The sequence below is a fragment of the Rhinopithecus roxellana genome, chromosome 1 (genome assembly GCF_007565055.1).
Source record: "Rhinopithecus roxellana isolate Shanxi Qingling chromosome 1, ASM756505v1, whole genome shotgun sequence".
NCBI lineage: Eukaryota > Metazoa > Chordata > Mammalia > Primates > Cercopithecidae > Rhinopithecus > Rhinopithecus roxellana.
The window spans coordinates 53,697,222-53,721,557 of NC_044549.1; the positions used below are offsets into that span (position 1 = coordinate 53,697,222).

The 24,336-nt window shown below is 45.1% G+C and overlaps 1 protein-coding gene across 9 annotated transcripts in view; it reads left to right on the forward strand.

Annotated features, from left to right (window-relative positions):
- NEK4 (NIMA related kinase 4) overlaps positions 1 to 24,336 on the forward strand; it is a 69,883-nt gene that overhangs the window by 27,128 nt on the left and 18,419 nt on the right. For 2 of the 9 annotated variants that reach the window (XR_004056921.1, XR_004056925.1), the window contains exons 12-14: positions 360 to 448; positions 2,549 to 2,753; positions 4,775 to 4,908. The exons of 1 other annotated variant lie outside the window; for it this stretch is intronic. Coding sequence is in view for 6 of the 8 variants with exons in the window: in XM_030929044.1 (XP_030784904.1) it covers positions 2,549 to 2,753; positions 4,775 to 4,908; positions 9,668 to 9,778; positions 12,264 to 12,335 (522 nt within the window). In the remaining 2 variants the exon portion in view is untranslated. Of the gene's footprint in view, positions 1 to 359; positions 449 to 2,548; positions 2,754 to 4,774; positions 4,909 to 9,667; positions 9,779 to 12,263; positions 12,342 to 14,150; positions 16,360 to 24,336 lie in introns of those variants that run through there. 6 more of the 9 variants (XM_030929044.1, XM_030929119.1, XM_030929153.1 and 3 more) reach the window with 6 other exon arrangements.

The window sequence follows — 24,336 nt, forward strand, 5'->3', positions numbered from 1 at the left end:
GAAGTTGCTGTGAGCCGAGATTGTGCCACTGCACTCCAGCCTCGTGACAGAGCAAGACTCTGTCTCAAAAAAAACCCAAAAAACAAAACAAATAAACAAAAACAAAAAACTTCACCTGATGTTCTTCAGTTATTCTTGTGAACTTTATGAGTGAACTGGGATATTATATGGGTAAAATCAGTTTTTGGTGTTTTTTTTGCCACAAATCATATGGGAACAATTTTTGTATTTGTTAGATTCTCCTGCTGTATTGCACCTAGGAACATATTGTGTCTAGTTGTTGCCTCTAAGACTGGTTCAAGTATCACATTCTGGTTGTGTTGTCATGTAGAATTTTATGTCTTCCAAACATTTAATAGGAAAGGAAACTGATTCATTGTCTGTCTGAGGATGAGTTAAGTTCTTCAACAAGTTCAACTAATAAGTCAGATGGGGATTGCAGGGAAGGGTAAGTTCTTGTTTTTCTGTCTCCCTTTATAAACTATTTCTGTTTTAATGAATATTAAATGTACATTTTCAGTAGTATTCAGATCTCTAGTATTGCCACTGATAAAATTATAAATGGTTTGTGGCATATGCTGGAGCTAAAAATGTCTCTTCTTTTTTTTTTTTTTGAGACAGAGTTTCGCTCTTGTTGCCCAGGCTGGAGTGCAGTGGTATGACCTCAGCTCACTGCAACCTCTGCCTCCTGGGTTCAAGCGATTCTTCTGCCTCAGCCTCCCTAGTAGCTGGGATTACAGGCATGTGCCACCACGTCTGGCTAATTTTGTATTTTTAGTAGAAACAGGGTTTCTCCATGTTGGTCAGGCTGGTCTCGACTTCTGACCTAAGGTGATCCGCCCACCTTGGCCTCCCAAAGTGCTGAGATTACAGGTGTGAACTAATCTGGCCAAAAATGTGTCTTCTATGCACGTCTAATTTTCTTTTTTTTTTTTTTTTTTGAGATGGAGTCTTGCTCTGTTGCCCAGGCTGGAGTGCAGTGGCACGATCTTGGCTCGCTGTAACCTCTGCCTCCCAGGTTCAAGCAATTCTCCTGCCTCAGCCTCCCGATTAGCTGGGACTATGGGTGCGTACCACCACACCCTGCTAATATTTTGTATTTTTAGTAGAGATGGGGTTTCACTATATTAGCCAGGATGGTCTCGATTTCCTGACCTTGTGATCCACCGGCCTCGGCCTCCCAAAGTGCTGGGATTACAGGTGTGAGCCACCACACCTGGCCTGGCCATTATTTCTTCACATTTTTTTTTTTTTTGACTTCTTTCTGCCATCTTAGGGATTCCAATTACATGTATATTAGACTCCTTAAATTTGTGCCACAGCTCACTGATGCTCTGTTTATTTTTATGTTTTTAAAAAATATTTTTTATTTTTATTTTTTTTGAGACAGAGTCTCACTCTGTCGTCCAGACTGGAGTGCAGTGGCATGATTTCAGTTCACTACAATCTCTGCCTCCCGGGTTCAAGTGATTCTCCTGTATCAGCCCCCCCCCGCCCCCCCGAGTAGCTGGGATTACAGGCACATGCCACCACACGTGCCCGGCTACATTTTTGTATTTTTTAGTAGAGACTGGGTTTCACCGTATTGGCCAGGCTGGTCTTGAACTCCTGACCTCAGGTGATCCGCCTGCCTCGGCCTCCCAGAATGCTGATATTACAGGCATGAGCCGCTGCACCTGGCCTATTTTTACTTTTTTTCTGTTTCACATTTCATAGATTCTATTGCTATGTCTTTGAGTTCATTAATCTTTTCTTCTGCAATGTCTAATCTGTTAATCCTATCCCATGTATTTAATATATTGTATCTTTCATTTCTAGAAATTTGATTTGGGTCTTTTTAAAATATCTTTGTGTCTCCTTAACATGTTCATGTTTTCTTCTACCTTGGCCATATGGAATATATTTATACTACCCATTTTAATGTCCTCATTTATTCTATCGGTTGTGTCATTTTTGGATATGTTTCTCTTAACTGATTTCTGTCTCTTCACAAATGCATGATATTTTCCTGCTTCTTTACACATCTGGTTATTTTTGATGGGATGCTAGATACTGAATTTTACCTTATTGGAAGCTGGTATTTTGTGTTTAACTGTTCTTGAGCTTTGTACTTGAGTGTGGTTAAGTTACTTTGAAACAGGTAGAATTTATACACAGAATCTGGGGCTGTTTCTTTTAGACTGTCTCCAAGGTTCCTCTGTCACTTTCTAGTGACAGTGGTTGTTCTGAACTCTCCTTTCTGTAGGCCAGAAAGATTGTGAGTTCTCTTGTACTTTGATCTGCCCGTGGCTTGCCCTCAGGCTAAAAGGTGTTGACTGTTCTCCGAGATCTGCCTGCAGATTTTGTTTATTCTGCATTGCCTTTACATTGTTGAGTTTTGTATTTTGTCTAGAGTTTGTAGTTGTTATTTGTGGAAGTGTCAGGTCAGTCTGTAGGAGCTTACTTGGACATTTCAAAGCAGAACTCCCTAAAGGTTTTGCATGTAATTTTTTAACGAAAAATTCTCATGAAGTCAATTAAATAACAGAGGGATACTTTTTTCCCCCAGGAAAGTCAGACAAATGAAATTAATGCCTTGGTACAACTGATGACTCAGACTCTGAAACTGGATTCTAAAGAGAGCTGTGAAGATGTCCCGGTAGCAAACCCAGTGTCAGAATTCAAACTTCATCGGAAATATCGGGACACACTGATACTTCATGGGAAGGTTGCAGAAGAGGCAGAGGAAATCCATTTTAAAGAGCTACCTTCAGGTGATCAGCTTATTATTATTTTTTGTTTTTTAGATGGAGTCTCACTCTGTCACCCAGGCTGGAGTGCAGTAGCGTGATCTTGGCTTACTGCAACCTCCGCTTCCTGGGTTCAAGAGATTCTCCTGCTTCAGCCTCCTGAGTAGCTGGGACTACAGGCAGGCACCACCATGCCCGGCTAATTTTTGTATTTTTGGTAGAAACGGGGTTTCACCATGTTGGCCAGGCTGGTCTTGAACTCCTGACTTCAGGTGATCCTCCCACCTTGGCCTCTGAAAGTGCTGGGATTACAGGTGTAAGCCACCACGCCTGGCCCAATTTATTCTTTTACAGCAAACTGGAGAGCATGTGTTTATTGGAGAAATATGTCAAAACAAGGAACTAATGCCTATAAATTTTTTTGTGTTTTTAAAATTATTTCATTTGCATATCTCCGTAAAAGGTATATCCTGTGTTATGCAACAGAGGTATTCCTGAAAAGTTACATGAAAATTGGTTTTTAAAAATAAATAAATAGATAAATGTTTGTGGTTTTTCATGTGACTTTTCTTCAAGTTAGACAGTTGTGGTGTTTTTAAGGTTTAAGAGATGGTAGCGAAGCTTAAGTTCTTATGTAAATTTTAAGTCATTAAACCAAACTCTTGTCATAGGGAAAAAAGAATGTTAGTATGTCAAGATTTTTTTTAGAAACAGGCCTGCTGGGTGCGGTGGCTCATGCCTGTACTTTGGGAGGCTGAGGAGGGCAGATTGCTTGAGTCCAGGAGTTTGAGACCAGCCTGGGCAACATGATGAAAACTTGTGTCTACAAAAAAATACAAAAATTAGCCGGGCATAGTGGTCCATGCCTGTAGTCCCAGCTACTCAGGAGGCTGAGGTGAGAAGATTTCTTGAACCCAGGAGGTTGAGGCTACAGTGAGCCATGAGCATGCCACTGCACTCCAGCCTGAGCGACAGAGCAAGACCCTATCTCAAAAAATCAAATGAGCCGGGCGCGGTGGCTCAAGCCTGTAATCCCAGCACTTTGGGAGGCCGAGACGGGCGGATCACGAGGTCAGGAGATCGAAACCATCCTGGCTAACACGGTGAAACCCCGTCTCTACTAAAAACTACAAAAAACTAGCCGGGCGAGGTGGCGGCGCCTGTAGTCCCAGCTACCCGGGCGGCTGAGGCAGGAGAATGGCGTGAACCCGGGAGGCGGAGCTTGCAGTGAGCTGAGATCCGGCCACAGCACTCCAGCCTGGGTGACAGAGCGAGACTCCGTCTCCAAAAAAAAAAAAAAAAAAAAAATCAAATGAAATGAAATAAAAATAAAATACTAAAAAAAAAAAAAAAAAAAAAAAAAAAAGGCCTGGTGTGGTATAATGAGCCTGTAGTCTCGCTGCTTTGGGAGACCGAGGTGAGAGGATTGCTTGAGGCCAGGAGGAGTTCAAGACCAACCAGGACAACATAGACCCCATCACTACAAAAAATTTAAGAATTAGTTGCAGGTGGTAGCGCATTCCTGTAGTTCTTTCTGGCTGCTTGGGAAGCTGAGGCAGGATGATTGCTTGAGCTCAGAAGTTAGAGGCTATATAGTGAGCTATGGTCACACCGCACTACATCCCCATGACACTACAAGACCCTGTCACTTAAAAAAAAAATAGGCCAGGCGCAGTGGCTCACGCCTGCAATCCCAGCACTTTGGGAGGCCGAGGCAGGCGGATCACGAGGTCAGGAGATCGAGACCATCCTGGCTAACACAGTGAAACCCCGTCTCTACTAAAAATACAAAAAATTAGCCAGGCGTGGTGGCGGGCACCTGTAGTCCCAATTACTGGGGAGGCTGAGACAGGAGAATGGCATGAACCCAGGGGGTGGAGCTTGCAGTGAGCCGAGATCGTGCCACTGCACTCCAGCCTGGGCAACAGAACGAGACTCAGTTTCAAAAATAAAAATAAAATGCAAAATTTTTAAAAATTGCGGTGTTCTTGCTATAGTGGTAAAAAGTGTTTATTTTTCCCTTTGTCTTTGTTATTGCCTTTTAGCTATCATGCCAGGTTCTGAAAAGATCAGGAGACTAGTTGAAGTCTTGAGAGCTGATGTAATTCATGGCCTGGGAGTTCAGCTTTTAGAGCAGGTGTATGATCTTTTGGAGGAGGAGGATGAATTTGAGAGAGAGGTGAGTGTCTCATTAGCTGTGTCAAGCTGCTTATGTTATAGAATTTTTTAAACAACCTTTTGAAATATAAATTACACATAACAATTCACTCATCTAAAGTGTACAATTCAGTGGTTTTTACCATGTTTACAACATTGTACAATAATTACCACAATAGATATTAGAATATTTTCATTACCCCCCAAGAAACCCTGTACCTCTGTACCTGTTAGCAGTCACTCCCCATGGTCCCCATTGCCAAATCTGAAGTCATGAAGATTTATTTTTATATTTTCTTCTAAGAGTTTTTTAGTTTTAGCCCTTTTAGGTCTTTGGACACTTTTTTTTTTTTTTAAGGAAAATTTAAACTTTAGGTTGGGCGTGGTGACTCACGCCTGTAATCACAACACTTTAGGAGGCTGAGGTGGGGGGATCACCTGAGGTCAGGAGTTCCAGACTAGCATGACCAATGTGGTGAATGTTGACAGCCCATCTCTACTAAAAATACAAAAATTAGCTGGGTGTGGTGGCACGTGCCTGTAATCCCAGAAGCAGGGGAGGCTGAGGCAGGAGAATTGCTTGAACTCAGGAGGTGAAGGTTGCAGTGAGCTGAGATTACGCTACTGTACTCTGGCCTGGGTGACAGAGCGAGACTGTCTCAAAAAAAAAAAAAAATAAAGGGCCGGGCGCGGTGGCTCAAGCCTGTAATCCCAGCACTTTGGGAGGCCGAGACAGGCGGATCACGAGGTCAGGAGATCGAGACCATCCTGGCTAACATGGTGAAACCCCATCTCTACTAAAAATACAAAAAACTAGCCGGGCGAGGTGGCGGGCGCCTGTAGTCCCAGCTACTCCGGAGGCTGAGGCAGGAGAATGGCGTAAACCCGGGAGGCGGAGCTTGCAGTGAGCTGAGATCCGGCCACTGCACTCCAGCCAGGGCGACAGAGCAAGACTCCGTCTCAAAAAAAAAAAATAAATAAATAAATAAATAAAATAAAATAAACTGTATTACCAATTACCTAAAACATGAGTACTATGTACATTCTGAATCAAAGAGCTACAAATTATAGTGCCAGCAGTTAAGTGTGAATCATACTCAAGAATTTCTATATTGGTAGTTTTCTTTTTTTTAATGAAGTTTCATTTGATTCTGATAAAGACTACTGTATGCATGATAACCTAGTGAGAATCCATGAGTTTGGTAGTTCACACCATTTTAGAAAGCACGTAATAGTAACATTCAAATAAAGCATTATAGAAAGTTTTATAAAGAATGAAGTGCTGGTTGGGCAGGGATGGGTGGGACAAAAAAAAAAGAAAAGAATGAAGTGTTTACTATAATTCTTTTTTTTTTTTTGAGACTGAGTCTCGCTCTGTTGCCCAGGCTAGAGTGCAGTGGCACAATCTCGGCTAACTGCAAGCTCCGCCTCCCGGGTTCACGCCATTCTGCTGTCTCAGCCTCCCGAGTAGCTGGGACTACAGATGCCTGCCACCATATCTGGCTAATTTTTTGTATTTTTAGTAGAGACGGGGTTTCACTGTGTTAGCCAGGATGGTCTCGATCTCCTGACCTCGTGATCCGCCTGCCTCGGCCTCCCAAAGTGCTGGGATTACAGGCGTGAGCCACCGCGCCCGGCGTGCTATAATTCTTTTCAATCTTGAAAAATGGATGGATTTTTAAAATATCAGAAGACAAGGAAAATGAATTCCGCGCCCCCCCCCCCCCCCGCAAATGTATATAAGAACCACTTACTGGCACTTGTATTTTAAGTACCTGGAAAAAAATGGGACAGATTTTTAAAGGCAATTAATAACAGCTATTACTGTTGTAACCAAGGGAGTTATAGAGAAACGCCACACTTTGAGACAAATTAAGAAGTCCTTTATTAGCCAGCAACTGAGAGGCAGCTGACGCTCAAAATTCTCTTGGCCCCGAGGAAGGGGCTGGTTTTGTTTTTATACCGTAGTCGAAATAGAGAAGTGGGGGAAATTTAGCTGAAGCAATTTTTACAGAAGCAGAACTGGCAAAAAGTTAAAAAAATAATTGGTTACAAATGCAGTTACCAAAAAAAAAAAAAAAAGCAGTTCCAGGTGCAGGGGCTTAAACTATCACAAAGAGATAAATGCAGAGGTTTTGGGTGCCATCCACCGCGCACGTCCCCAGGAGCTGCTGGTGCGGCTTGCCTCAGTATCTTATCAGTAGGTGCACTCCTGGACGTGCTTTGAGTTGGTTTACACTAGTTATGCACTTAAGGGAGGGAGGTAAAGGGGGCTGCAAGTGAAGAAACTAAAATGGAGTCTGTCCGGCTGTCTCTCTTCTAGGAGAGAGTCACTCAGGTTAAAACAGGGTAGGGTATCACATTCCCCACTCATGTTTTGGGGAATCAAATCATTGATTCTTCAGTTATAGCAAGGGGGTTATACTGGGTTCTGAGATACATAAGTTTGACAGAAGCTATGCGCTGCTTTACAAAGTTAAGGAACCAATTTAATATACAAGTCCTGAAGATTAAACTTAACAAGACTAGGAGAAGGTGTCCTGCCAATCCAGTAATTAAAGTAGTTAGCCATGGATTTCAGTTGAACATGCTTTGATACCAGGGGGTGTTACTTTCTCGTTCTTGTTGGCGTCTATCTAGATTTTCTTGAACTCTTTGGAGGGTATCTTTTATGACTCCAGACTGACTGGCATAGAAACAGCAACCCTATCCTAGGGCTGCACATAATCCTCCTTGGGAGAGAAATAGTATATCTAAGCCTCAGCGGTTTTGAAGAACTACTTCAGTTAGAGACTTTACTTGGGTATGTGGCATATTTATGGCTGACTGGAGATTGCTTAAATCAGCATCTACTTGCTGAGACAGGGACATTAGTCTAGTTTCTCCCTGAACCAGAGCAGCCGTGCCAATGGCTGCTGACCCAGCTATGCTAAGGCCGGCCAGGAGGGGTACTAGGAGTGGGGCAGCTTGGCGAAACCTGGAATGCAATTCGGGGAGGAATAAGAAGTTGCCCTTCTGGACCGCTGTACACATAGACCTGGGGGAGTACATGCCTTCTGGCCCGCTGTACACATAAACCTGGGGGAGTAGATGAACCAACACACACAGGAGAGGTCTGGGTTCAGTCCCATTGATGCAGCGAGTAAGGCCTGAAATACAAGCCAATCAGGTATTGTTAGGTGCCTGGTAGGAAACTGAGGCATTTAAGGAAGTAAGTAGAGATTGATTACAGGTGACCTGAAGGGAGAAGCAGATAAGTTATAGCCCTTGCTAATTAGGAGGCGTTCCCTGACACGTCTCCTAGTGTAAGGGCATGGAGTCATGTATGACAAGAAAGAGAGTTAACCTTGAACATGGCCTCTACTCCTAAACCAACATAATATGGGGGTTTTGCTTTCAGGTACAACCAACAATCTCGGGCTAGTTTAGGCTGGGTGAGATTAAGGAGGTGATGCACCCCGTCCAGAATGGACATCAGACTGGGTTGGAGATGTTGTCGTTGTAGTTGAGATTTAGGAACCAGGAGTAGCGGGACAGTTAAATCGACCCTGTCTGGGTGTTTTTGGAACATAGGGTCACCTAAATCAGTTAGAGGTCCGATTGGCTTAGGAGGGCTTCATGGGACCAGGACCTTTTTCTGAATGGTGAACATAGTTCCAACATGAAATCCTGAGATATAAAGCCTTAATCCCCATGACATGCCATAATACCAATGAGCTGAATTAGGGTTACGGACAGTTGTAGTAAGAGGGTCGCAATTTCTTATAGTACAAGGTCTAGGACGGGAAGTGTGAGTTATAGAGAGGGTTGAGGACTGGGTTGATCCTCCAGAGTAAGTGGCCAGGGTTACCCATGACCAGTGAGGGCAGAAAAACTAAAAGGAATCTCGACAACTAGAGTCAGGGTGATTTCCAGGACAGGGGTAAAAATCAACGCTCTGGAGTCCTTTTTCTGCACCTTTAGAGCTCCCACATCCAGTCTGGCTTCCTGTATGTGCGAATCCTGCAGCCAGGTCAACGTTTCTTGCTCCCATGACCGGCAGATTGCATTGCTCTTCGTGGGTACAGGCAGGCTCTGGGAACAAAGCACATAAATCGACTGCAAAAGAGACTTCTTTGGAGGTTCCTGCCTTCCAAGTAGTGTTTGCACACACATGTCCTGTCGTGAAAGGAGGAGAAAAGAGTAGGATGGAGCAGAGGGCATGATAGGTGGAAACAAACAAAAGAGGTAAATAAAAATAAATAATTTGATGGCTTCACGCAACTTAGACACAGTTTTTTTTTGTTTTTGTTTTTGTTTTTGAGACGGAGTCTCGCTCTGTCGTCCAGGCTAGAGTGCAGTGGTACAATCTTGGCTCACTGCAACTCCACCTCCCAGGTTCAAGTGATTCTCCTGCATCAGCCTGCTGAGTAGCTGGAATTACAGTTGCCCGCCACCATGCCTGGCTAATTTTTTTGTATTTTTAGTAGAGACAGGGTTTCACCGTTAGCCAGGATGGCCTCAATGTCCTGACCTTGTGATCCGCCCACCTCGGCCTCCCAAAGTGCTGGGATTACAGGTGTGAGCCACTGCGCCCGGCCAAGACGCAGTTTTAAGGGGCCTGGCTCAGGCTTGGGGATCCATGTTTCTTGCTGGGTCTTGCTGGCCTTTTTGATGCGAGAGTGATAAATCCAAGCAGGAATACCGTCCACCTTTAGAGCTGTCGGCGTGGTGAGGATGACAGTATGAGGTCCTTTCCAGGCAGGAATGAGTCCTTTCTGGAACTTTTTAACATACACCAGGTCACCTGGCTGGAAAGAGTGGCAGGGCCCTGTCTGGTCAGGAACTGGATTTGGGTGTGCTCCCCGGACAACCAGCTGGATGATGTCTCGTACCTATTGGAGAGACTGCAGGTACTGTAATAAATTAGCTTGAGAGATTTCTGCTAAATGGGTGTCTCTCAACGTAGACAAGATAGACAGAACTACATAATTTCAAAAGGTGAAAACCCAGCTCGGTCAGGGGTACATCTTACTCTAAGAAGGGCTAAAGGAAGGAGCCTCACCCAGTTCTCACCGGTTTCTAGAATTAATTTTGTAAGAGTATTTTTTAGGTGCGGTTCATGCGTTCTACATATCCAGAGCTCTGGGGTCGATAGGCACAATGGAGTTTACCTTTGATGTTTAATGCCTTGCTGACCGACTGAGTTATGGATGAGGTGAAGGCTGGCCCATTATCAGACCCTATGGCAACAGGCAGCCTGTGTCTTGGGATGATTTCATTTAGTAAAAACTTTACTACTGTAGTGGCAGTGTCTACTAGCACCAGGAGGTACTTATACCCTGCCTGGTGCAGTTTTATCTCTGTAAAATCAATTTCCCACCTTTCTCCTGGTGAGTCTCCACAGAGACGGTGGCCTGGGCTGGGTTTGGGACCTTGTTTGGCGTTTACCTGAGCATAAGCCATATACTGGAGAGCTGTGTGGTTAGCTAAGTCCTGAAGGTGGGGGATCTTGAAACGGCTCCTTACAAGCTGGGCCAGTTTTACTTCTCCCAAATGGGTGGTAGAATGCAAATGACTGATTAAAGTTTTCCCGAGGGCTCGGGGTATGAAGATTCTGGAATCAGGAAGAATCCACCAACCTTCCTAATTTTTTAGCCTGAAGATGTGAAGCCTGTTTCTCTTCCTTTGTGGAGTATTTTGGGTGATTTGGCAAGTTGGGCTGTGGAAAAGACACAGTGGGCAGCAGGACCAAGGGCACTACTGGGAGCCGAGCGGCTTCTCGGCCGCAGTCTGCTCTTCAGTTACCATGGGCAACTGCTGTGTTTTCTCTTTGATGTCCTTTGCAGTGAATTACAGCCACCTGCTGAGGAAGCCAAACAGCTTCAAGCAGGGCTAAAATTTCTTGTTTTTTAATAGTCTTTCCTGCTGAGGTGAGTAGCCCACACTCTTGATAGATGGCTCCATGTACATGTACAGTAGCAAAAGCATACCTACTGTCAGTGTAAATGTTAATACGTTTGTCCTTATGCCATTGGAGAGCCTGAGTGAGGGCGATCAATTCAGCCTTCTGGGCTAAGGTACTTGCTGGCAACGCCTGGGCCCACAGCACATCTGTCTCCATAGTAACAGCTGCACCAGCCTTTTGTACTCCCTGTTCAAGGAAGCTGTTACCATTTGTAAACACGGTGCCATCTGCCTTGTTTAGGGGCACATCTTGGAGATCAGGTCAGCCAGTTTCCGTAGTTTCTAAGAGTTCTTGGCAGTCATGGACAGGTGTAGTGAAGTCTGGATCAGGGAGTAAAGTAGCTGGATTTAACCACCTTGTGGGAGAGAAAGTCAAATCAGGCTGATCTAACAGTAAACTCTGATACTGCAGGATGCGAGCATTTGACATCCATTTGCCAGAAGCACTTTGCAGCAAAGTCTCTATGGCATGAGGAACCGTAAGGGTTAAATTTTGGTCCAGAGTCAATTTATCAGCCTCCTGTACTAGGCTTGCTGTTGCCTGTGGCTTGCAGACAGCTTGGCCATCCAGAGGCCACAGGGTCCAGTCACTGCCAAACAAATAGGCTACTGGGCGTCTCCAGGGTCCTAAAGTCTGAGTGAGCTCCCCTTTAGCAACTCCCTGGCTCTCATGAATAAAAAGGTGAAATGGTTTTGAGATATTAGGGAGGGCTAGAGCAGGGGCCTCAGTTAATGCCTTTTTCAGGTTTTTGAAAGCCTGTTCTTCGGTGCCAGTCCAAACTAGTGGGCCATTCCCTCCAGTAGTGGTGTACAGGGGCTTGGCAATCTCTGCAAACTCTAATATCCACAGGCGACGGTATCCCACGGCCCCCAGAAAGTCACATACCTCTCTTTTGTGGTGGGAGTGGGGATTCGCAGGATGGCTTCCTTACAAGCACTGGTGAGTGCCCTTTTTTCTCTGTTTATCTCATACCCTAAGTAGGAGACTCTGGGAAGACAAAGCTGGGCCTTTTTGGCCGAGATGCCCGAGTTCCTGAAGGAGGTAAAGTAGGTCTCTAGTATGTTGCAGGCAGCTGTCAGTAGTTTCAGTAGCTAATAAAAGGTCATCTACGTACTGAAGAAGAGTACAATTAGGGTGTCTGGCTCAAAATGGTATAAAATCCTGTTGGAGGACTTTCCCAAAAAGGGTGGGGGAATTTTTAAAACCTTGAGGTAACCGACTCCAGGTCAACTGGGTGGTGTCTCCTGAGCCACGATCTGTCCATTCAAAAGCAAAGACAGGTTGGCTTTTGGGGGCCAGAGGAATAGCAAAGAAAGCATCTTTTAAGTCAAGGACAGTGTACACTGTGTGTTCTGGTGGGAGCAGGCTGAGTAAAGTATAAGGTTAGGGACAGTTGGGTGGACAGTGACTGTCTGTTAACTTCCCTTAAGTCCTGTATAGGTTGGCAGTCATTTGTTCCGGGTTTTTGGACTGGCAAAAATGGAGTATTCCAGGCGGACTGACATGGTGTAAGTATGCCAGCTTGTAACAGTCGCTGAATATGGGGGTTGATTCCCTCCCTAGCCCGCTGACTCATAGGATATTGCTTTATCTGGACTGGCAAGGCGGTGGCCAGGAGTTCTACTACCTCTGAAGGGTGGTGCTTAGCCAGTCCCGGGGGGTTTGACTCGGCCCAGACTCGAGGAAAGAGTCTGTAAGTCCAGTAGGAGAGGATTAGTTTTATTTTCTGGTGGTTGTGAAGGTGAAACTAAGAGAGTTTCTTCTGACAGAGGAGTGGTTAGCAGGAGCTGAGCAGCGGGAGGTGGTGTGTCTCCTACCATGAGGTGAGCTTGTTGGGCCAAGAAGGAAATAGATTCCTGCAGCTTGTGGGGCAGGTCTCGTCCTAGGAGGGGAAAAGGACACTCTGGGACCACGAGAAGGAGTGGGTTACTCTTTTCTGTTCTAAACTCACCTCTCGTGAGTGGGTGACAGGATATTCTTGAATAACTGCAGTAGCCCCCTGTACAGCCACTTTTTTATTAGAGACACTGCCTAGGGGCATCTGCAGTATGGAGTGATCGGCCCCCATGTCAATTAGGAAGCGTACAGGCGGGCCCCCCACTGTGGCGGTCATCATGGGCTCCTGGGGGCCAAGTGTAAAGGAGCCCTGGCCCATCAATCATCAGATTCCTTTGCAGCGGGGAGGGTGAGGACTTCTTTCTCTTCTGGCTTTTCCTCTGGTCTTAATGGGCATTCCTTTTTCCAATGTCCCATCTGCTTGCAGTAAGCGCACTAGTTTTTCTCCAGGGGAGCCCCCTCCCCTTTCTGACCCTTTTGGCGGGGACCCAGGGTTCCCTGACCATTTTTCTGTGATGGGGGTCTTTCCTTCTTGACTTCCTGAATGGCAGCTGCTATGATTTTTGCCTGTCTTTTTGATGGTTTGTCAGCAGCCTTTTCAGCTGCCTGAGCTGCCTGTTTCTGCTTTTCAAACTCTCGGTTGTCAAAAACCTTTTGGGTTATCTCTAAAAGCTGACTGATGTTCATTCCGGCAAATCCCTCTAGCTTTTCTAATTTTCTTTTGATGTCAGGGGCTGCCTGAGCCACAAATGCCAAATTAAGAGCATGGCTATTTTCGGGAGCCATCAGGTCAAAAGGGGTGCCCTTCCAATAGGCCTCCTGGAGGTGTTCCAGAAACGCTCCTGGTGACTCATCAGGCCCCTGGACAACTTCAGTTGTCTCAGACAAATTTATGGGTTTTCGAGCAGCTCCCTTGATACCCACAAGGAGATACCGGTAAAAATTGTCTAAAGCTCTCCTTCTACCTGAGGAGTTTGGGTCCCAATTAGGCCAGGTAGAGGGAAAAGCCTCTTCAATTTGGTCTTGGGCTTCCTCTTCTGGTCCACCCACTGATGTAATACTTTCTGGCCTCCCTTCTGGTACGTTCCCACTTTTCAGAGGTGAAAAGGGTTAAAAGGAGTTGCTGACAGTCATCCCAGGTGGGTCGGTGAGTCCGGAGCATGGACTCCATTAGTAAGGTCAAAACCTGGGGCTTTTCAGAAAAGAGGGGATTATGAGCCTTCCAGTTGTACAGGTCAGAGGTAGAGAAAGGGACATAAACTAGGAAGGGAGCTGAGTGCTCATCACCCGGAGGGATTTGAGCCTCTCTCAGTGGGAGGAGGGGGGCTACCTCCTCCTGCCTTGGCCGCAATTGGGAGGCTATGGGCGGAGAGCCCACAGGAGATGTAGTCGAGGAAACAAGGGAAGAATCTTGGGGAGCAGGAGGTTTGTAGGGCAGCAGAACTGCGGAACTACGTGAGGAAAACTTTCCTCTTCTTCAGAAGGAGGTAGTACAAGAGGAGCCGAGGGGGCTGAGAGTCCGCACAAAAATGCGGACCGACTCAAAAGGACCTTGGAAGTGGGATCATGAATGGTGCATGAGTGGAACCAGGGAGGAGGGTTCCAGACCAAATCTAGCCATTGATCAATGTAGGGAAACTGATCGGGGTGACTGAGACTTCCAGTAATGACCTGCCACACAGCCTGAACAGCTGTGGGGTTAAATGACCCTTCTGGGGGCCACCCAGTTCCAAACTGTGGCCATTCTACTTCACAGAGTGTCCAGAGTTTGCCTTTCTTCAGGCAGACTCCATAATCCTCTGAGGAGCCTCAAGAGAAATTCTGCAACATACATTGGAAAGGACTCACTCTTCACAGGGCTGGGAAGAGGAGTTTCCCATTTTGGAGGCAGTTTAACAAGGTTTGAGCAGAGAGATTAAACCCAGCACGAACAGAGAAATTCACAACCTGCGGGGGGCTGGCGTATCGGAAGAACAGAAATAACACAACCAGAAAGAGCAGGAAAACAACTATAGCCAACACTTACTGCCACATGAAGTTGGTTTTCTTAAGCTTCAAGATTTAGGGAGGAGGACTGGAGGCTGACCTGAGGGCTCCTTGGCCAGCCAGACCTAGATGACCTCCCTCTTCCCCTTGACCTACAGCCTAAATATTTTTGGTGTCTCCATGACTCAAAGACAGAAAGTTCCTGTCTGGACAGAGGGAGGGAGGGAACAAAAAGAACAAAGGGACTAAAATGGCGCATTTCCGGGTTCTTCATTGTTAACTCTCCCGCGCCCGGGAAAGACACGGGTGGACTGCGCAGGCGCAACCTGACCTCTGCTGGAGAAAAACCGGAACCCGCCTAGCCACGCCTACTGCCCCACCCCTGACCCGCCTATGTCCCGCCCACTGGCCTCCCACTCCCGGGCCAGGACATAAAAGCGGCTCCCTGCAGGCGCGGGTTGCGAACTTCCTTGGCCCCTGCTCCTGTGCGGACCTAGGAACCTTCCCCCGGAGAACGCCGGAGCGACTTCATCGGCCTCCAACGCCGGAGACCGGTGAACCTCGCCCCTCCTTCACATTGGCTTGTAAATAAAGTTTTCTTTTACTTTGCCTACTTGCCTATTCTCTGGCACTTACTCTGGTGGTCGTCTGGAGTACTCTGGTGGTCGTTTTGGAGCAAATCAGTTCCAACTTGACCTTCTCGTTCAAGGGTTTTAGGAGGGAGAGTAGAGCCAAATCTTGGAGGCGCTGGACTTGCTCTGACACAGGAAAACGAGATATGTGGGGTAAGGGATAAGGATTAGAAGGAAAGGGGCCACTCGGATCTTTTCTAAGGTAGGAGAGTAGACACAGGGGAACAGAATAAGAGTCCAGACAGAGTAAAGCAGTATGAGCGTAGGCTTCTCTACACAGACTTCTATTCAAAAGCATGTGAAAAGTTACAGGATGACAGAAAAGGTGGGCAAGCAGGTCTGCAGGGTGGCTATTCTGAATCCACCACTGATCTAATGTGGAGGCGGTCCAGTCACTTGGGCATGGGATGTGGCAATCTAAACTCCAGCAGCCTTTATGGTGCCAGAAATTCCAAATGGGCAAGTGTTTCCCACACCCCTTCCCGTAACAACACCTGATTTGTTTCTGACAGAAAAGGCAGGACTGGGACGGCCAGCCCAAACAACTGATGAGGAATTTGACCTCCTGTGGTAGAAAATCAGTATTGAGGACCTTGAAGAAGTTCTTTCCCAGTCGCCTTGGGCAGTGTCGGTGACCTGACAGACGAAACTTAGAAAGACACTAAACAAGACAATAGACACTAGTGCATATAAACAAGTTTGACTTTTTTTTTTTTTTAATAGACAAGGGGTGGGGGTCCCGTGATGGGATCAGTCAGATGCCTGTCTGGCTGCTCCCCTTGAGGGGACTTAGGCTCCTTTCAGCATTGGCAGGCTGGTATAAACCCCTGGCTCGGATTGAGCTATGGCTGATGCTGCCTTAAGCCTTATGAGGTCGCCACGGAACCACAGGTGAGGGCCCACTCGAACTCCGTAGCTTTCGCGTGGACAAACTGGAAGTTGAAGCACAAGCCCTTGACCTCCCCATTTACGCACTCATTCACACAGAGTTTATAACAGTTTTATTCTTGTTCTAAAACAGAGGTCTCCAGGAGACCTGAACGAGAAAATGAGAAGAGATAGAGAAAGAGACCAAGAGAGACTAGTCTTTTTTTTTTTTTTTTTTTTTTTTGAGACGGAGTGTCACTCTGTTGCCCAGGCTGGAGTGCAGTGGCCGGATCTCAGCTCACTGCAAGCTCCGCCTCCCGGGTTTACGCCATTCTCCTGCCTCAGTCTCCTGAGTAACTGGGACTACAGGCGCCCGCCACCTCGCCCGGCTAGTTTTTTGTATTTTTTTAGTAGAGACGGGGTTTCACCGGGTTAGCCAGGATGGTCTCGATCTCCTGACCTCGTGATCCGCCCGTCTCGGCCTCCCAAAGTGCTGGGATTACAGGTTTGAGCCACCGCACCCGGCCAAGAGAGACTAGTCTTTAATGGAGAGGCCAGCCTACCAAAAACCAGAACTCAGTCCTCCAGCGTCCTGGAATACGGACAGAGTCAAGGGAGGGCCCCCGTTAGGGCCACTTCCCTTCCAGAGAGACACAGAGGCGCCTAACAGAAAACCAGGACTCTGTCCTCCAGTGTCCTGGAATGCAGGCAGTCATAAAGGGAGAGCCCTCGTCAGAGCCACTTCCCTCCCAGAGAAACAGAGGCAGATCTGACTTACCTTTCTGGGACCAGAAACTGAGGACTCAGGAGTTGAATTTTTGTGGGAACACACCGGTGGTTCATCCTTCCCCTCTGGAAGACAAGGTCTTATGGGGCCCTGGAATGTCTTCAGGTGGCGGCTCCCCTGTAAGTCTGCCGTCTGTCTGGGGGAGGTTGGAACGAGTCCGGCTCTCGCCCGGTGGTGAAAATTCTCACTGGGGCCTCCAAATGTTGTAACCAAGGGAGTTACAGAGAAACGCCACACTTTGAGACAAATTAAGGAGTCCTTTAGTAGCCAGCGACTGAGAGGCAGCTGACGTTCAAAATTCTCTCGGCCCGGAGGAAGGGGCTAGTTTTGTTTTTATACCATGGTCTAAATAGGGGAGTGCGGGGAATTTAGCTGAAGCAATTTTTACAGAAGCGGAACTGGCAAAAAGTTAAAAAAGTAATTGATTACAAATGCAGTTACAAAACCATTCCAGGTGCAGGGGCTTAAACTATCACAAAGAGATAAACGCAGAGGTTTTGGGTGCCATCCACTGTGAGCATGTCCTCAGGAGCTGCTGGTGCAGCTTGCCTCTCAATATCTTATCAGTAAGTGCATTCCTGGATGTGCTTTGAGTCAGTTTACACTAGTTATGCCCTTAAGGGAGGGAGGTAAAGGGGGCTGCAAGTGAAGAAACTTAAAATGGAGTATGTCCTGCTTGTCTCTGTGCTAGGAGAGAGTCACTCAGGTTAAAACAGGGTAGTGTATCACATTACAAGGGCTTGTTTCATTTGATTTAGCACCAAGTAAAGTAAGAGTAAATATGCCATGGAAGACATAGTCGGGTTTTTCCTCCACTTCTCATATTGCCTCACTTCTCCTACCAGACCACACAGTACATCAGCAACCATCCTTATTGCCCTACTAAGGAATCACTTTAGATTCCAATTTTTAAATGGCCGGTCAGATGACACCAGTAGAATTCTTTCCCCTTAAGATAAGGTGGCAGTGAATGCCAAGACCAGCTCGGTAGGGGAGACTCTTAACCCAGTGGCGCTAGAGGAATTAAAGACACACACATAAATATAGAGGTGTGAAGTGGGAAATCAGGGGTCTCACAGCCTTCAGAGCTGAGAGCCCGGAACAGAGATTTACCTACGTATTTGTTAACAGCAAACCAGTCATTAGCATTGTTTCCATAGATACTAAATTAACTAAAAGTATCCTTTATGGGAAATGAAGGGATGGGCCAAATTAAAGGAATAAGGGCTAGTTAACTGCAGAAGGAACATGCCCTTAAGGCATAAATCGCTCATGCTATTGTTTGTGGCTTAAGAATGCCTTCAAGGGGTTTTCCGCCCTGAGCCAGCCAGTTGTTCCTTGTCCTCATTCCCGTAAACCCACAACCTTCCAGCTTGGGCGTTAGGGCCATTATGAACATGTCACAGCGCTGCCGAGATTTTGTTTATGGCTAGTTTTGGGGCCAGTTAATGGCCAGATTTTGGGGTACTTGCTCCCAACAAGTGAATGCTAGCAAGTATCAGTTTCTTTGATCAGAAACAACTCCTTCAGGAAGTTCACTTACTTTCCTGATCCTTGTTAACGTATCATGTATATCATTTTTACTGGCACACCTGTTTACTAATTATGGTTGATTGCTATTTATGGCAAAGCAACAATCCCCAGGCATGCCTGCTCTATTTACTAATGACAAAGTGTGCTTACTTTACATAGTGCCATGGGTTTTCTCTTTCTCTTTTATTTTTGGGAGGGCGGTACAATACTTTGTTATTTATCAGGGCAGATCTCATATATTTGAATCAAAAAGAGAAACTGGTAAGTAGATCCTACAACACATTTCTTAACCTGAGTAACATCTGTAAACATAGACTTTAATTACATTTTGTTGAAAAATTCATTCAACTTTGGTGCTTATCCAAGAACTTACAATGTCAATTTCTGACATAAATAATAACCCTCAGTACGTATGTATTTTCAAAAGAAAACAAGTGATCTTAAAGTAGTATTTTTATCTATGCTAATTGATACATTTTTATAGCAAATTGAAAATTCTGAGTAAACTGAAAGTATGTTTAACACCAAAATAAATTTTGCTCTAGCAAATGTTTTAAAAGTTTAGACATCTCTGATGTTTTTGAAGATAAGTGGATAAAACACACTAGATGATTTCAAAAGATGAATCTTAGTATCTATATCATTTGACACTTCCTTAGTATTCAGAATAAAATTAGTAGAAATAAAAGTAGTACGATTTTTCAAAGAATTCATACATACTGGAAGTCTTAGGAAAAGCAGCTTCTAAATGGAAGGCCTAGGTGGTTTCCTATCTTAACTCGTATCATGTGTTTATCCTCGTGGAGTAACTGAAGAGCTTTCTGGCTTGTTTGTGGAACTTTAGTTGGTAGGAAATCATATACATAGGGCCAGATCTTCTTGGTTTCTGCTCTGGAGAATGTTTCCATTACCCCTCTTTTTCTGGTAATATTCTAAGACTGGCTTTGTTTCGGCTCACAAGCCTTTAGTCTCTTGATAACCATCTCTGTTTTATCGTCCTCTTGCTGAATGAGAGGCTCCCCTGTCAGATGATCAATTATAACAGTTTTGGGAGGGCTGAATTCAATGTTGTAGACTTGGCCACTGACGGGATGAATTGTACTGGTAGTTCTGATTAAACTCTGTACTCTGATATAACTGTTCTGTCTTTTTATTTATTTATTTTTTTTGAGATAGAGTCTCGCTGTGTCACCCAGGCTGGAGTGCAGTGGCGCGATCTCGACTCACTTCTACCTCCCAGGTTCAAACGATTCTTCTGCCTCAGCCTCCCTAGTAGCTGGGACTACAGGCATGCACCACCACACATGGCTAATTTTTCTATTTTTAGTAGAGACAGGGTTTCACCATGTTGGCCAGGATGGTCTCAATCTCTTTTTTTTTTTTTTCTTTTTTTTTTTTGAGACGGAGTCTCACTCTGTCACCCAGCAGGCTGGAGTGCAGTGGCACGATATTGGCTCACCGCAACCTCCGCATCCCAGGTTCAAGCAATTCTCCTGCCTCAGCGTCCTGAGTAGCTGGGATTACAGGCACCTGCCACCACACCTGGCTAATTTTTGTATATTTAGTAGATATGGGGTTTCACCATTTTGGCCAGGCTGGTCTTGAACTCCTGACTTCGTGATCCACCCTCCTCGACCTCCCAAAATTCTGGGATTACAGTCATAAGCCACCGTGCCTGGCCTATGGTCTCAAACTCTTGACCTCGTGATCCACCCACCTTGGCCTCCTGAAGTGCTGGGATTACAGGCGTGAACCACTGTGCCTGGCCAACTGTTCTCTTTTTATATATTATTTTTATATATATTATCTTTACATTTGTAAGGTTACCTTTCAGTGTGTATCAGTAGATGGGTACTGAGGCTTCAATGCAAACTGAATTCTTTGCCACATTTATTACATTTATAAGGTTTGTCACCTACGTGAGTCCTCCAATATTTTGTTAGCTATGAAGTACAACTGGAGACTTTGCCACATTTATTGCATCTGTAAGGTGTGCAGTGAATTCTCTCCAGTATGAATTTTCCAATGTCATGCAAGGTGTAAATTTTGATTGAAGACCTTGCCACATGAATTACACTTGTAAGGTCTCTCTCTAGTATGAATTATCTGATGGTTGGTTAGGTATAACTTGCGTCCAAAGACCTTGCCACATTCACTATATTTGTAAAGTTTCTCTCCAGTATGGATTAGAAGATGGACTATAAGTCCTAAATGCTTGCTTAATGCTTTCAACATTTGTTACATTTGTAAGGCTTCTCTGTACTATGAATTATTTGATGCCGTGCAATTGACCAAAGACCTTGCCACATTCATTACATGTGTAAGGCTTTTCTACAGTATGACATCTCCGAGTGAGGGAAAATTTGTGCCTCAAGTTCTTGCACACTCATTACATTTGTAAGGTTTTTCTCCAGTATGAATTACAAGATGGGTAGTAAGTCCTGAACACTCTAAATGCTTTACCACATTCATTACATTTGTGAGGCCTCTCTCCAATATGAATTATTTGATGTTGTGCAAGGTTTGAATTGCTGTTAAACACCTTGTGACAGTCACTACGTTTGTAAGGCTTCTACCCAGTATGAATTTTCCAGTGATCTACAAGGTGTGGATTGCATCTAAAGACTTTGCCACATTCACTGCATTTGTCGGCCTCATAAAATGAACCAGGAATTACCCCTTCCTCCTCAACTCTCTGGAAAAGTTTGAGAAGGACTGGCATCAATTCCTCTCCAAATGTTTGGTAGAATCATGAGCAAAGCCATCAGGGCTAGGACTTTTCCTTTTTGGGAGTTTGTTGATGATTGATTCATACTCCTTACACTAGTTAATGGGTCTATTCAGATTTTCTATTTCTTTGTGATTCAGTCTCAGTAGGTTTTATGTTTCTAGGAGTGTGTCCATTTCATCTAGGTTTATGCAACTTGTTGGCATAGAATTGTTCTTAGTTCTCTTACGATTCTTTTTTATTTTATTTATTTTTGAGACGGAGTTTCGCTCTGTCACCAAGCTGGAGTACAGTGACGTGATTTCAGTTTACTGGAATCTCCGCCTCCTGGTTTCAAGCGATTCTTCTGCCTCAGCCTCCCGAGTAGCTGGGATTACAGGTGCACGCCACCACACCCAGCTAATTTTTGCATTTTTAGTAAAGATGGAGTTTCACCATGTTGGCCAGGAGGTCTTGATCTCCTGACCTCATGATCCGCCCACCTCGTCCTCCCAAAGTGTTGGAATTACAGGCGTGAGCCACCATGCCTAGCCAATTCTTTTTATTTCTGTAGAGCTGGTAGTAATGTATATCCATTTTAATTTCTTACTTTGGTAATTTGAGTCATTTTTTTTTTTTTTTGGCTAGTCAAGTGAAGCAATCTTTTTTTTTTTTTGAGACAGAGTCTTGCTTAGCCACCCACGCTAGAGTGCAGTGGCGTGATCTCAGTTCACTGCAGCCAGCGTCTCCCAGGTTCAAGCAATTCTCCCGTCTCAGCCTCCCAAGTAGCTGGGATTACAGGCAACTGCCATCATGCCTGGCTAATTTTTGTATTTTAGTAGAGATGGGGTTTCACCCTGTTGGCCAGTCTGGTCTTGAACTCCTGACCTCAGGTGATCTACCCACCTCGGCCTTCCAAAGTGCTAGGATTACAGGTGTGAGCCACCATGCCCGGCCTTTTTTTTTTTTTTAATTTAAAATATTTGAAACGGTCTCGCTTCATCCCCCAGGCTGGAGTGCAGTATCAGGGGAATCCTCCCCCAATATTTCAACGTAGGTTCTTTCTATTTTCCTTAAGTGTCAGCCAGCTGAGAAATAAAGATAAAGAGTACAAAGAGAGGAATTTTACAGCTGGGCCTCCGGGGGTGACATCACATATCGGTAGGACTGTGATACCCACCTGAGCTTTAAAACCAGCAAGTTTTTATTAAGGATTTCAAAAGGGGAAGGGGTGTACGAACAGGGAGTAGGTCACAGAGATCACACGTTTCAAAGGTCAAAAGGCAGAACAAAGATCACATGCTTCTGAGGAAACAGGACAAGGGCAAAATCAGAACTACTGATAAGGGTCTATGTTCAGCTGTGCACGTATTGTCCTGATAAACATCTTAACAGAAAACAGGGTTCAAGAGCAGAGAACCAGTGTGACCACAAATTTACCAGGGCAGAGTTTTTTCCCCACCCTAATAAGCCTGAGGGTACTGCAGGAGACCAGGGCGTATTTCAGTGCTTATCTCAACCACATAAGACAGACACTCCCAGAGCAGCCGTTTATAGACCTCCCCTCAGGAATGCATTCCTTCCCCAGGGTATTATTAATATTCCTTGCTAGGAAAAGAAGTTAGTGATATCTTCCCTACTTGCACATCTATTTATAGGCTGTCTGCAAGAAGAAAAATATGACTCTATTTTGCCCAACCCCTTATGGTTGTCTTCCCTTGTTCCCTGAAAATCGCTGTTATTCTGTTCTTTTTCAAGGTGCACTGATTTCATGTTGTTCAAACACACATGTTTTACAATCGATTTGTACAGTTAACACAATTATCACAGTGGTCCTGAGGTGACGTACATCCTCAGCTTACAAAGGTAACAGGATTAAGAGATTAAAGTAAGACAGGCATAAGAAATTATAAAAGTATTATTTAGGAACTGATAAATGTCCATGAAATCTTCACAATTTATGTTCCTCTGCCGCGGCTCCAGCTGGTCCCTCCATTCGGGGTCCCTGACTTCCCGCAACAGTGCAGTGGCATGATTTTGGCTCACTGCAACCTTTACCTCCCAGGCTCAAGTGATCCTCCCACCTCAACCTTTAGAATAGCTGGGACTACAGGTGTGGGGCACCACGTGCAGCTAATTATTTTTGTACTTTTTGTAGAGACGGGCTTTCAGTGTGTTCCCCAGGCTGGTCTTGAACTCTTGGGCTCAAGTTATCTGCCTGTGTCAGCCTCCTAAAGTACTGGGGTTACAGGTATGAGCTACCATTCCTGGTGCCTTAATTTTTAAAATTTTTTGTAGAAACAAGGTCTGTCTATATTGCCCGGGCTAGTCTTGAACTCTTGGCCTCATGCAGTCCTCCCGTCTATGTCTCCCAAAGTGCTGGGATTACAGTCATTAGCCACCATGCCCAGCCCAAGATCTTTCTTTTTTAATGTAAGTGTTTACAGCTATAAATTCCCCGCTTAGCACTGCTTTTGCTGAATTCCAAAAGTTTCAGTATATTGTTTTGTATTTTCATTTGTCTCTTAAGTATTTTCTGATTTTCCTTTTGATTTCTTCTTGATCCATTGGTGATTCAAGAATGTGTTATTTAGGCTGGGCACAGTGGCTCATATCTGTAATCCTAGCACTTTAGGAGGCCAAAGTAGGTGGATCACTTGAGGTCAGGAGTTCATACCAGCCTGTCCAACCTGTGAAACCCTGTCTCTACTAAAAATACAAAAATTAGCTGCTTGTGGTGTTGGGCACCTGTAATCCCAGCTACTCAAGAGGCTGAGGCAGAATTGCTTGAACCTGGGAGGTGGAGGTTGGAGTGAGTCGAGATCACACTACCACACTCCGGCCTGGGTGACTCCATCTCAAAAAAAAAAAAAGTGTTATTTGATTCCCACAAATTTGGGAATTTTAGTTTTCCTTGTTACTGATTTCTAACTTCATCCCACTGTGGCTGGGGAAGATATTCTGTGTGCTATCTTTCCTTTAAAATCTATTGAGACAATTTGTTGTCTATAGTATGATCTGTCCTAGAGAATGACCCATGTGCACTTGAGAAGAATGCATATTCTATTGTTGGATAAAGAATTTTAGATGTAGGTCAGATGCGGTGGCTCACGCCTGTAATCCCAGCATTTTGGGAGGCTGAGGCTAGTGGATCA